The 14,598-nt window shown below is 42.8% G+C and overlaps 1 protein-coding gene across 1 annotated transcript in view; it reads right to left on the bottom strand.

The window, feature by feature from the left end:
* ZSWIM6 (zinc finger SWIM-type containing 6) overlaps positions 1-14,472 on the bottom strand; it is a 109,601-nt gene extending 95,129 nt beyond the window's left edge. Inside the window, exon 1 of the mRNA XM_051788271.1 lies at positions 13,948-14,472. Coding sequence (XP_051644231.1) covers positions 13,948-14,452 — 505 coding nt within the window. The 5' untranslated portion in view covers positions 14,453-14,472. The remainder of the gene's footprint in view (positions 1-13,947) is intronic.
* Between the last annotated feature and the right edge of the window lie 126 nt (positions 14,473-14,598).

Here is a 14,598-nt window from a genome sequence, read left to right on the forward strand (position 1 = left end):
GAAAGATTCCAGACTACATAAACTTCACTTTCCTCAAATAAAAAATATTTAATTTAGGATCCTGGATAAACATGTACAGTAAATACCACCTGCAGAGGTCTGGAAGGATCTAGACACTTTTAGCAGTTAGAGGTCATGCAGGTCATGCATGTCTTCTCCTTCCAGCAGGAGACAACTCAAAGAGGTAAAGTACCCTGCTTAAGCTATGTACAACTGCAGGACCTGGTGTCTTGCTTATGAATGCTTTAACAGTTCTGATAGCCACAATTGTCTAGGCAGAGCTGTGGAAGGGCTCCAGGATGTGAGCAACCCAGATGAATACTTCCTCACTGAAGCAGGCTGCTGTTGGAAGTAAGCAGTACTAAGCTTTGATTTCCCCAGTGCAAGCAGTTGAGAAAGCCAAACACCCTCTCCCAGACAGGCACACGAAGTTCCATGGAATCTCTCTTTATGGTAAAGGGAAGCCGTTTCTACCCTAAAAATGGCCTCATCTGCACTGTGAAGTGTGCAACAGGGCTTTCATAACTCCACCAGTTATGTGCAAACTAAGTTCTGCATTAGTTAGGTTCATCTGAAATAGATCACACATTGGCTTTCAGTCCTGAAAACAGATCATTTCAGTAAATACACCTCACTTACCAAAGTAGCTGTCATTTAGCTTCCACACTACGGAAGCTGTACAAAAGCACCAACATTTTGCTCAATGGCTGTTGTAGCTGGAGAAGCAGTAATGATACCAGAACATCACAAAGCTATTTTAGACTCTCGGTGATGTTCGTATAAAAATACTGAGTTTAAAAGTAGTAAGTTCCCCCCCCCCCCCAAGCCCATCCTACAAACCCAGCTCAAAATCTTCTTGAAAGAAAGTCATGCTCCATCATTTCTTTTCAAGTAATGCTACCAGTAAAAAAGACCATGTCAGTCAACTAAAGTCTCTGTTACGCTACCGCAACCCTGCAGCCTCCAGTGAGACTCTTAAGTGGCAACAGATCAAAATTCAAGAAGGAAAGAAGAGACTTCACCTCACTCTTAGCTATGTTGGCTCATTAGGTCTAGTCACGCAAAAAGCTGTGAACGCTTACTTTAGCAACTGAAGTCAATAGCTATGAGGAAAATAAACACTGAACACACTAGTAGGTCACCAAACAACTGCATAATGAGAAAAACTACTTTGAAAGTCATAAGTATGCTGAAGTTCAGCACTGTCTCAAGAGGAAATGTACGAACTTTGAAGGCAAAAACTACCTTTTGCATCAGCTATGCAAATACTGACAGACATGAATGTGCACAAATGGACTAAATGGTTAGGTATTTCTTTCCTCTTTCTTGTACTCAAAGTAAACATTTGTCTCTCTTTCTTTTAACCACTGGTGGAGTGTGGGAGGGGTACTCATGACTTGGCCAAGGTTTTGTAACACACGCAAAAAAACCCCAATGTTGATGAAGCGATGTGGAAAACAGCTCACTCACATGGGCCAACACACAGTCTGGGCTCGGGAAAGGCCTGTGCTGATGTCTCTGAAACAAACAGGCTGCCTTTTGCCACAGGTGAATTCCCAAGCACAGCAGCCATCTCCTCTCCCCAGGCAGCAGTTAGGTTGTTTTAGGCTAGTCCAAGTGTGACCGATACAGAAAGGAACCCTGCATTTCTCAGTGCCCCCTCTTGCAATCTCCTCTCCCTTGCATCAACAGTAGCATTTTCTTGGCCTATAAACCAGGTGAAACTCACCCAGCAAGATCTGAATTCATAAGCAGGCCAGTTCTCTGGCTCACCACACAGCTCCACAAGCCTTGGCACAAGCTGCAAGCTTGAGGAAAACTGCAGCATTCCTTTGACAGCAGCCTGAATATAAGCCAGCCTAAAGCAATTACGTAACTTCAGGGTGGATAACACACAGCAATCATCACCATGGGTGAAGTGTGCAAATGCCAATCACAGAAAACCTTTGCAAAATACAAGTTTATAAGCACAGCAATGTGCATTTGCTGTTGTAAGTTACACAGTGAGGAACAGAGCAGTAAACGAGCCAAGGCACAGCAAATAAGTCAGTTCTTTCATTTACCATATTCATGACAAGTATTTCACAATGTAAAACAATTATTTTGATAGGTCTGTTTTGTAGTCCATCCTTGGAGGAATTCACTGAGTGACAAGAGGTAGCAAAATCTGCTGGAACGAGCTTTTGGAGAACTCTCGTGCTCACAGTCACACTGTGCTTCCACATCAGCAACTTCCTTAGGGCTGCGAGGTTGGCAAACCAGGAATATGGTCACTCCCCAGAATAAGGCGGGGGCAAGAATGATAACTCTTGCTAAATTGCAGCTGGAAATATAGTCATAACTGCTCTCAGAATTTAAGGCCTTGTTCATTTACAGTCTTTGTCGGGCAACCTAAGGTTGCCAGCCTTAGAAAGAGGACAAACAGTAGATCTGTATTTGAGCTTTAAACCCGTATTTACAAAGACCGCAGACTAATTGATTCCAGCCCTTGTTTAGCATACCACCTTTAGGACACAACCCAGGTTTTGTAGACTGGTACAAGAGCCTCTGAAGAGCTCACATACACTGCTCAAGTTAGTGGAGGCCCTGTGTTGCCACACCAGTGTGCCCACATAAGGGTCAGCGAGCTGCAACCACCACACTGGGGCACTGCTGTTAGACACCTACAGCACGTATTGCCCACAAATCTTGCAACAGCCCCCTGCTTGCAAATATATCCATTTTTGCCAAAGCCAACCAACCAAATGTCCAGCAGTGCTTTTGCCTGTGGAAGTGGAGCTGCTCAGTGCAGAGAGCAGGGTGAGAAGGCAGTGAGCTCTGCCAGGGATGAGCCCATCAAAGGTCCCTCCAACCTGCACTGAACATGCTGGTACATTACTTGTACCCAGCTACTAAATGCAGATTAAATTGCAGGCTACGTCCACAGCAGTCTCACCTCCAGTCAGCCCTACAGACACAGCCTTCCCATTCTGCTTCTGGCACTTCAAACCAGCATCAGCTGCAATACAAGCAGATGGACTTTGGCATATTCACTTACATCCCACCCCTCCATTCCCAGGCTCATGACATTTATTTCCTCACCAGGGTTGAATGACATGCTATACCTCCCAGGCTCCTGGACCAAAACACAACTACAGACAACCCCATTCCTACCAAACAAGCTACATACATACAAACTTCTTGCACTCTTATGCTGCTGGTTCTCCCATCTCATTCACCCATTAACTCTTGCCTGAGGTGCTTGTGTGATATCACACCACCACCTTGTCCCACATCACCACCTCGCTCCCACAGCAAAGTCATTGATACACCAAGGCCCTTTTGCCTGGAATGTGGTTCTGCCATTGGGCCTCTGCTGGTTCCAGCACAGTGCATCTCAGTGGGAGGGCTTTCACCATGGTCCTCAGTGGAGATGTTTTCTGGATTCAGGTTCCTGTACCTTTCAGCACTTCTATAAAATGTTGATTCCCCTCCCAGAACTTTAGACCTTTAGTAGTTTTTGTGGTTCTCCTTTTACTTCCTAAAAATCACAGCTTAGTGTCTCATTGTTCAGTCATCTTCCTCTGCTTCCTCCTTTCAGTAGCAGTTTCTCAACACTTACCTCTACTTCTAAACCTCTTTTTGTTATTCAAGGAGGGAGGGGAAGATGGATCTCATAACAGGCATGATTCACTGAAGCTCATGCCCATGATTCAGATCTCTTTCCATTCATCCACTCACATGTTTCATTAGCTATCATTTCACACTTGGAGTATCAGGAAATAGCAGCTTTGATCTTATTGACATCTTACTCGTTTAAGCTTACTCTATGTGCTGGGAATATTCACTTTTCTGATCACATCAGCACCCTTCCTTGTCGTGCTGACCATATACAAGTCCTTCCTTTTAAACACAACAAAATTTCAGATCTCTTAGCTGCTCTGATTACAACACCCACATCTGTCCTATGTTTCCAAACTTTACTATTTATCTTATATCCCTACTAATGTCAGATTTGTCTTCCAAATGGCCTCTTCTTATCCACAGGAAAACCTCTCCAGTCCTTCTGATCACCACCGTAGCAATTCCAACCGTTCTCTTCCTCTTTCCCCTTCCTACTTCCTACTTTTTGTTCTACCACTGTAATAGTCAAGCCTCCACCATTACTCAACAGAAATAGTTTCTGCTTCTAATAAAGTAAAATTGACAAACACCCTTTAAATACACAGAAAGTCAGTGCTATCTGAAAAATCAGAGCTTACCTTTGTACGTCAGATACATCTTATTTATAAAATTGAAATTGGAACATAAAGTTGAAAAGAGAGAACACCCACTTCAAAACTTAAACCATATTTTACTATTTCAAAAGCTACAGAACAGCTAAGTTATAGTTTGTTTACCTGCTTTCCCTTTTGAAAACTGTGTTTCATTTTGTAGGAAAGAATCTATCAGCTTCTATGCCTATGCTAACACCCACTGAAGGTTGACCCTATAGAGAGGACTGTATCCTCCTTAAGTGCATCGGGTATCTACTGAGGTCTCTGACTTCTACCTTATCTCAGGTATCATCACTTCCCCACTTCTCTTCCTAGCCTCTCATCTACAAAGCATCTAACTCAGCATTTCACCACCTTTCTTCTCTTTAAGCACATATTATTCAGTAAGACAAACTCTTATTTATTACTAAACACTTCTTCACTCCTGTCATCAAACAGTCACTTATATTTATCATCTGCATAATTACCTAAAAATCAAGTCTGTAAAGTATTGCCAGGATACATGACAATGTAAAGACTGATCACTGAAAACTCTCAGTAAAGCTAAGTGGCATGCTGTCTCTAAAATTTGTATGTAGGACTGATCAAGTTATTCTCAGCTTCCTTATCCCATCAGACTGTCATAGCACCTGTTACATCACAACCCATTCATTCCTAGTGACCGCCTACCATTCATGCATTAGCACGTTCAGCTGAAGTCACCTCTGTGCATTCATATTTGACCAGGAAAGCTGCATGATGGTGTTCTCACTTACCACAGCTTGCAATAAGAGAAAGTTAAAAAATAGCTGTGCATTTTACATCACCCTCATCACCCTACTCTAGAGGAAGTGAAATTGAAGTTTCAGGCTTCTGTGTAATATAGCTACACTAAATCCAGAAACAGAATATAATGGACTGGATATTTTATCCCCAAGACACTAACTGTGGTCAGTTTGCAAGGTTTTGGTTTACAGTCTAAATCAATGGAAGAGCTGAGACTCATTTTGCATGTACAACAGCAGCAGCAGAGCCAATTGTCCCAGCTGTCATTGGTCATAACACAGTACTTCAGAATAAAAGCATTCCGGACTTTTTCTTTAGCTAATATATTAAACAGTTCATTTAGACTATTGATTTTTCCCCGTTCTTGAACTTTTAAAATTAGCGGACTCCACAGAATTGTCTTGAAGCAGCACAAGCCATGTTTAATGTGGTCACTGAGGCCACCTTTGTAAATATGCGAACAAGTGTTTTACTAAGCCTACTTTCCACCCTCCCAAAGCACTGGGCGCCACAAACAGGAGAAGCAAAGTCTGATGCAACTGCCGTGGAAGCAACCAATAGCTTACTGTATGGTTCTCCACTCCACTGATTTGCTTACATTTTCCAGAATATCCCAAGAAGATTATTACCAAATGTAGGTGCATTTGGTAATGAATTCTTAATACTGATTTTATCTGCCATCCTTTCATAGCCACAGTGGCACATAAGTGGCTAAGTTAGGGTAAGTCAGAAGCTGAACCGTGGAAGAGAATTTGAGCTGCCCCTATGCCTTGCACACATAAAGGAACACTGCTATGCAGACAGGTCACTAGTTTAGAACAGGAAAGAGTTGAACTTTAAGCATAAGGAAACAAATCTGAGAGTCAGTGCTAAAGCCTTTAACCCAACATCTTGCTTTTAATACAAGTTTAAAAAAACTTATATAATTAGAATGCATGCAAACCTGATCCTCTACTCTTACAGACTGTACATTTGTCTCACACTTTATAAAATTTATCCAGTTTTAAGTTCCTCGACGGTCAAATGTTTTTTGTTTCATTAGTGAGTATAAATTAAACACTGTAGTCAGCTGCACAACTCCTGCATAGTTCCTGCATTGTCACTGGATTACTACCAGCTGTCAGTAACCAGTTAAATTTGGCACATGTTCAATAAAGTGTCTCATTTCTTAGAAGTCATACAGCTATGCAACAGCTGATCTTCCCAGCTCTTAAAACAATCACTTGAATGCAATTAACTTCTGTAAAATAAGAAAAATGTAAAAAAGACACAATAAATATTAATAAATATTAATTATAATATTTAAATAATATTAATTAATACATAAATATTAACACACAAATCTGTGAAATTTCTTCTTCTTATGCCTTTTTCGCCCAGTTATTTTTCCAACAATGCCATAACATATTAAAGGCCTGACACCAATTAACAATAAAAGATGACTTACATAAACAGGCAGATTGGTAAATAAAGCAGGATAAAGGTAGATCATCTGAATTTTTAGCACATTAATTAAGTAAATGAGCTTCTTATTTATCTGTTCAGCTAGCTCTACTAGTGTGAATTTAAACTTACTGACAGGTTTTACTGTATCCTTCCAATTAACATCAGACCTTCTCAGCCATTGCCCATGCTTTTCCACAGCAAAATTTCCAGGTATTTCAAGACTGTCAAATGCATTCACTTGCAAAGAGGAAGAGAGGGTTAGAGTAAAAAAAAATAATAAAAAAATAAAGAAATAATAATAAAACCCCCCACAAATGAAAAAGGGAACTCTCCTTTATAAAGCATGTGATGGTGCATATCACAATTACTTTAAAATACATTTTAAACACTGCTCGGGTCTCCCCTCTTTGACAATTTGTTTTGATTTTTCAGAAGGGTTTAATAAAGTGTTGGTAAAAATTCCACATTAGGAGACTCTTCAGTCTATAGCGAATGGTGTCACATTAGAAAAAGTCTTTTGTATCCTCATCCCACTTGTACAGCAGGCCTTTTATCAGTTCTGACTCAATCACAAAGGAATTCTCTACAATTAGAAGGCTACACTCCTCCAGTCTGTTTGTACATTTGCAGAATTAAGTCAGAAAACAACTATTGTAAGATTGTGACTTACATCTCAAGTTCTCCAGACTTTCTGGTCTTCCATAGCAGGGCCAAAGCAACACAGACTGGATTCATATTGCTACTCCGTTAGGGTAATGCGCCACAAGGGCATCACATAAATCATGGTAACTGTCATGTAGCTGTAAGGAGAATGCAAACTAGCATACAGTACCAGCCAACATCTCTAGTGATCCAGGTCACAGAAGGTTATGATGCCATGTCAAGGGCTGCACACACCCAGCTAACAGAAGCTTTTTACGTAGCTAGTCTTAGGTGGTAAACGGAGAGGAAAAACTGGAAGTTCAAGGAGACAGATCTCCCAGAACAAGTGCAGTTGTTGGAGAGTACTGAGGATTCACGTGCTGTCAGGCTGACTGCATTCCAGGCAATCAGAATTCGCATTAAATCTGTACCCTTGCTGCACATGAAAGCTTTTTAAGATTTCAAATTAGTTCATGTCACAGACAGCATCTTCATAATTAGGACAGCTTTTGTCAGTTAAAATAGCATGGTCCTTTCTTCCTTGTCTTTTTTTTTTTTCTTAAAGATGCAGTAAATTCTCCTACCTAATCCCCAAAGAAAACCAGCTAAAGAAAAAGTGAGTTAAGGGATGTCAACTGCTTTCCTATACTATAGTGACTTTGCACTCATATTTTGTTACACTACTAAGAAACATCATGCTGTATCTTGACATAATTAGATTACCTAGACAGCAGGTAACATTTAAGTTAAACCCATGTAGACACATCTTAGAGCGTGCCATCTAATATACTTTACCCTTCCCCAGTAAAAATTGCTGTATGTGACATTTGGAGTAGATTGTATTTTTTAAATTAGAACTTTACCACATTCTTAAGTAATGGTTCAATTTTAAAAGGTTTAAAAAAAAAAAAAAACCAGTGATACAGGAAAATGCAGCAACTAGCTACTGATTTTTAAAGAAAACAGTTTGACATATGCTAACTTTTAAACAGCTCCAGCCTACCCTCACACACAGATTTTGCTTTTAATTTATTGTTCATCTCTGAAACTTAGAGTACAGGGAGAGTGAGAAAGCACACGCAGGCATCAGTTTGCTGGCATGACAACTGACTCAAATTCAAGCATTGCTACACACCAAAACATCTGATCATATACAAAGACGGAATTACTTTCTAAAACAGAATGCAAACTTGGAAAATGAAAATTGTTTTCTTGGAAGTGAGGAAAGCCTTGAAATTAAGGGGACCTAAGACAATGAAAAATTTTATTACATCAACCAAATATAAAATTTCTGTATAAAGGAAGATTCCTTGCTTTTAAAATTATGATGGGAACTGATTTGCAATTAATTTTTTTCCTTAAATCAAATGAATTCTAGAGCAGTATTGATGCTGTCCTATTACATTTATCCCATAATTCACAATTAGTATGAGGTTTTATTTTCAGATCTTAAAATCACTCAAAAAGGCTTACGTTCTCTTCAGATCCAGATTAGATATTTTTAGAATGACTGAATAAAAGGCAGGAGCTGATTTATAAAGTTTTCCCATCTTCAGTGATCCGGTCTTAGAAGACAGCCTTTTCACTTCTTTTCCCCTAGTTTTTTTTTTTAGGGTTTCCAAAGAAATTATTCAAGGTCAAGGATAGTACATCAGAGCACACACTGAAAATAGCTTGCACATTCCCCAATTAATGCATCACATTCCAAATCTAACATGGAAACTGGAACGCATTAGATGTCTCCCTTTCAGGAAGAAATATTTAAAAGCGAGCTTACTTATTTCTCTTCTGGAACTTGGAAATATTGGTACTTATTTCTTAAAGCAAACTGTAACTGGAATCAATGAAGACATTTTTGCAAGACTCTAGTAGTCTTGGAACTAAGTCAAAAAAAGTCCACCAAAAAGTCAGACATCATTTGTTTATGCCTGTACCACAACAGTGTATTCACAAACTTTGGATTACTTGTTTTACTCATACATTCCTAACCAAACTCCAACTTAGGCTGATGGTGGAAGAAACTGTGATCGTTCTTTCAGCATGTCAGCAAATAAAATTCTCTTCTTCAAACAGGTAGAGTTTAACACAACCTTTTCCCCTTGGAAAATGGTAACTACACTTACCAGAACAATTTGGTATCACAGGTCATAAAAAGTTAACACAAAACACAGAGTTTGCATTCCCACTAATGACAGCCTTAGTTTTGTCACGCAACTCAGTATTACTATCATTAAATCTTTTTACTAAAGCCATCTTTTCCACAGGTTTCATCAGCAATTACATATATATTGCATGCATCAGTGAAGATCATCTTGTCTGCTACAATGCACATTTCAACTCACAGCACAATATAACATTTGTGCTAGCTTTGCTCATAAAATACTTGCTATAGTTTTATCAATAGAAAGGTGTTTTATGTTATATCACTGGCATTCATACAACTTAGCCCAGAAAGAAGAGAAATCACCTTTGTTTTACTTGCTCCACAATTTCAAAGGTTTTGTGGGTTTTTTAGTAAAGATGGCTAGGAAGAACCAAAACTTAACTCGAATCATCATCCATTGAAAGGATCTGAAATTTGCTGACTAGAAACACATTCCACCAGAATTACATGCAGCAGCTACCAACACAGTCTTCTAAAGCATTCTCTTCTTCATGGTGAAAAAATTACTTCTCCTGGTTTTGAAAGTAATCACCATCTTTCAGTTCATATTTAAAAATATTTTTAAAAAAGGAAAAGGAGAGAAATAATCAGCTGTAATAACAGATGATAAAAGCACCTCTGAGTCAGAAGATAAATACTTCTCATTAAAAGAGAATCTGGAAAAAAAAAGTCTCAGGCCTTTAACTTCACTTAAGAACCAACAAAAGAAACATTCACAGACCTTTAACCACTAGTTTACAACGAAGAAATTTTATTTTCTTTTTCTCTAAAGAGTATTTTGGTTACATCACCCAATCACATATCACTGAAGACATTTCAAAAAAATGACCTGCAGCTCCACACCGATGATGTTCTTCGGCTGAACCCCCTTCCACAGATAAGGCAGTTTTCTAGCTCATAGTATTAACATTATATTCTGGAGCTGTTCTAAGTGCCAGTCAATGAATTCTTCATATTATTCTCCTTCTCTAAGAGTCCCTTCCCTCCAACTCACTCCCTTGCCATTCATACCTAAGAGGCATGACTACGGAGTTTACAAAGCCACATGCTACCATGGAAGGGCTGTAACTCCCTTATGAAAGGCCTGTATGCACAAGCAGGGTCTATGCAACAAAAACCGACTTCAAATTACAGAGAGGCAGGGATCCTGTAGGAGTACTTGTATGACATATCAAAAAAAAAAAAAAACAACAAAAAAACCCACCCAAAAAAACCTCAAACAAACACACACACACACACAAAAACCCAACAAAACAAACAAACAAACAAAAAAACCACCAAAAAACCCTACTTCAAGTGCTCCTATAATGCAGATGCAGCTACAGCAGTGGAGCTGAGCTCTACAGCACTACAACCAAGGCAGTCTGTCTTTCCCCAAGCAAGAGTCATACCAGCAGAGGCACAAAGGTTTTTTTCTTCTCCTAGAATAGCTGCATTAAGGGCTCTCGCCAGGTCAGCTGTGCTATTGAGGGATCACACCTCTTTCTAACCTTGACAGCCACAGCTGTGACGACAATACAGTACTGTATACTAATTCAAGACTAACCTCAGAACCCAAATATACACTTCACCATCTAAAACTGTCTGCTTGCTCCTGGAATCTTCAAAAATTTGGCCAAATGAAACACAGTCAATTTCTAATTTTCCTTCCAGATTGTTGTATTTACTCACAAAGTGCTTCATTGCTTAGACTGTAATTTTTACTAAAAATACTTGGTTTGAAATAAATTTAAAACACGCAAGGTAGAAGAGCTGTTTCATGCAGCTGGGAAGGTTTGCTTTAGGATCCTGCATTCTCTATTTTTTTTTACATAAATAAACTAAAAAAGAAAATCCTTCATGTCCAATTGACGCATAACAAAAAGCTAGAAATACATCAATAAATTAGATGAAAATGGAATTCTGAAGCCAACTTCTTTGGAGAAAAATCTTTCAAAATTAAGCGAGGCTAATTATTACGCTACGACAATATCACTCAACTTCAAAATAGGCTAGCAGACAACTTTACTGCCTGATTACCAAGAACACTGTTTGTGTGTATCACTAATATGACATCATCTTTTTACTTCAGATTTTTGTTACAAAACACGAGACTAAGTTGGGGGGCATGAAGGATCACATGAAGATTTTTAGCAAAGCTTGGACACAAGGTTTTTGAAATCCTCCTGCTTGAAATGAGTTACCATGATAAAATTGTCAGAATGTTTATTCAGGGCTACACTGGAAAATTTAGAACATAAAATTCAGAAGCAAATGGTTCCATTTAACTACCATTCATGCATCTCTCAGAAATCAAATCTTACATTCCCTGTTTATAATACTACTTCAGGTTACAAGCAATGCTCTTAAAATTATGTAATAAAATATAGTTTGTCCAGTAACTGCACTTTTCTATAGTACAATAGTAAACATTTACAGAGTTTCCATTACTCATACTGCAAAGAACATAAGTTAACATTTATACGGTCACTAAAGATGTACTTACATAAACTCAATGTTGAGTTGCCATCAATGCTACATATTCAGCCATATTACATGGAAACAATTCCATTCTCTGCCCAATATAACTTACTCTGTTTGAATTGCCTTTAACAGTTGCACCTTTCTGCTTCACATGGAATATCCTGTCAGCAAGACTTGGCCTTAATGATACAGCTACCTACCCAAATTACACAAGAACTTTCCTACAGCAAGACCCAGCCTACCCAAGTCCTCCACAGCTCCCTCACCAAAGGCCTCTGTCAAAACAACTGACATCTTCATATCACCAGTTTCCATTACTATTTTTGCGCAGACTTTCAAAGGAATCTCACATGGGGGGGAATACAACAAAGCAAATGTATTTACAGCGGTAGGTATAGCATTTGTCTGGAATGCATATAAGGGCTCCAGAAGAAGCAGTCAACACCTCAGTTGTATTTATGCCTATTTTGTTTCTTCACATTGACCCTTGCTAGCATTACTCAATGCCGCCCCCCCCCCTTGGAAGACATATGAAAAGTTACTTTTTTTCTTTCACAACTACTCACTGAGGCCTATTCCACTGCCGAAAGCAAGCAAAGCAAAGCCCACGCTGGGTGTCTGTCTCCAAGAGAAGACTGCATCTCTTATTTATTGCCCCTTGGTTTTATTTTCACAGTGAATTCCTGGCTTAAATGCAATCAGCCAAGAAACCCTTTCTATGTGCACTCCTGTCATTCCTCATCGCTTGCTAACAGAATGAAGTGCAAGCAAGAGAAAAAAAAAAACCTCAGCACTGCCAACCAAACCAAAAAAGCCCTACTTCTGGTTTTGCCGGTCCTGAGGAACCACAGATGCACCTCAGACCTTTGGAAAGAGAAAGCCAAAAGATGAAACTTATAACAAAGTTAATTAGATTTTAAAAAAACAAGTCCCCCTAGGCAGAAGGGAGGGGCACTAAGCCTAGGAGCAGGGACACATCTTCCCTTCGACAAAAAAACTGATGGCACGTTTGCAAGGTGCCTGCCAAGTCAAGCCCGCAGCTGGCAGGACCGAGGTTTTGGGGGAGGACGAAGGGAGGGATTCCGGCGCCCCACACATACAAACACCGAGCCGCCGCCGTCAACAAAAGGCGAGCAGCAACTTCTTTTGTCTGTCTTTCCCTTTCCAGAGAAGGAGGAGGGGAAGCGACAGAAAACTGGGAGGAAAACAAAAAAAGACGTAAATAAACAACATCAAAATGAGAACAAAGTGGCCGGGTCGCACAAAGAGCATCACCCACCGGCGGAGGGGACTGTCTGCCGGGGGCGGCTCCCTTCCATTTCCTGAATGGAAGGTCAGCCGCCCCCGGCAGACAGCCCTCAAAAAGTGCGGGGGGGGTACCCACCTCTGCAGCCCTTTAAACACTGGCAGGGAGGAGTTAACCAGGGGCGCCCGCAGCGGGTGAAGAGCAGCGGCAGGCGGCTGGGCTGGGGGGGAGGAAGAAGAAGGGGACATTGTTCCAGGAGGAGGAAGAGCTGCGCTTCCCCCCCCCCCGTCTCTTTGTCACGAAGCGGCTCATCCCAAAGCTCCCACCCCAGCCCCACCACCCTCGGCGGCGTGGATCGCGCCCCCTCCCTCCGGCTCGCCGCCGATGCCCTAGAAATGCCTTTGTTCCAGGATCCCCCCCGCACTCCCGGTGCCAGGGTCTTGCAACGCTTTTATGTCTTTATTTTGGACGGCGACGCAACCCACACCCCCTCCTTCCCCCGCCGGCCGTCCTTCTGCTGATTCATTTCCACCGGCGGTCCCCCCCCTTGGATGGGGGAGCAGCATCTCCTCGCTATTGTGGCTCGGGGTAAAGCGGTGACCCGGATTATCGGGGGTGGGTGCTGGGAAGGGGCCAGAGCCAAAGGGGATTAGATGGGCCGGAAGCGGGCACGGCGAGGTGAGAGGCTGCGAGTTAGAGGGGGCAGGCAGAGACCAGGTCCGTGTCACGGAGCCAGGGACTCACTGCGCGTCCCGGGCGCGAGAGGGAGGAGACCGGCGGAGGAAGTTGCCGGGCCTGCAGTATAGCCGGGGAGTGAAGGGCTGCATGGGCCGGGCCGCGGGCGGGGAGCTGCCGGCGCAGGGAGGGAGGGAGGGACGGACGGACGGCGGGCGGGTGACGCGCAGAGGGAGACCTGCGACCCTGGGGGGGGCCGCCGGTGCCCTCCCTGCCGGCCGGTGACTCACCGACTTGCAGGACGTTATCGACGCAGCCGCCGTCGAGCAGAGCGATGCCCCTGCGGAAGGGCAGCCGGTTCTCGTCGGCGGCAGCGGCGGTGGCGTCCGCGGTTCCGCCAGGCGCGGCGGCGCCGCCGGGGCCGGCGGCGGGATCCTCGGCGCCGGTGTTGAAGGAGGAGTACATGCAGATCTCCCTCTCGCTGCGGGGGAAGGACCAGTACACGATCCTGCGCTGCACTGGCTCCGGGATCCGTTCGAACCGCTCCTCCACCCGCTGGAAGGGCCACTTCTCCGCCACCTTGCGAGCCGCGATGTCCAGTAGGGACTCGGGGCTCTGGGTCTTGCCGAGCGGCAGCAGCCCCAGGGCGGCGGCGGCGGCAGAGGATCCGGCGCAGAGCGCGCCGCCGCCGGACCCAGCGCCGCCCGCCCGCTGCCCCGGCCTGCAGCCCGAGCCATAGCCGGGTCTGCAGCAGAGGCGCTTAGCAGGGTGGGGGAGCTGACCGCGCTCCGCCATGATCGCGCCCCTTCTAAGCCGACAGCGGAAGTGGCTGTACCGTATAAACGGCTCCAGGAAGGCGGCGAGCTCCCGCGACCCGCCGGGGACACGCCCCTCTCTGCCCTAATATGGTGAAGGAGGCGGGGCCTCGGGGCCCGGGGGGC

Source organism: Manacus candei, unplaced genomic scaffold (assembly GCF_025592945.1).
Source record: "Manacus candei isolate 608988 ecotype Guabito, Panama unplaced genomic scaffold, ASM2559294v1 h1tg000024l, whole genome shotgun sequence".
Lineage (NCBI taxonomy): Eukaryota > Metazoa > Chordata > Aves > Passeriformes > Pipridae > Manacus > Manacus candei.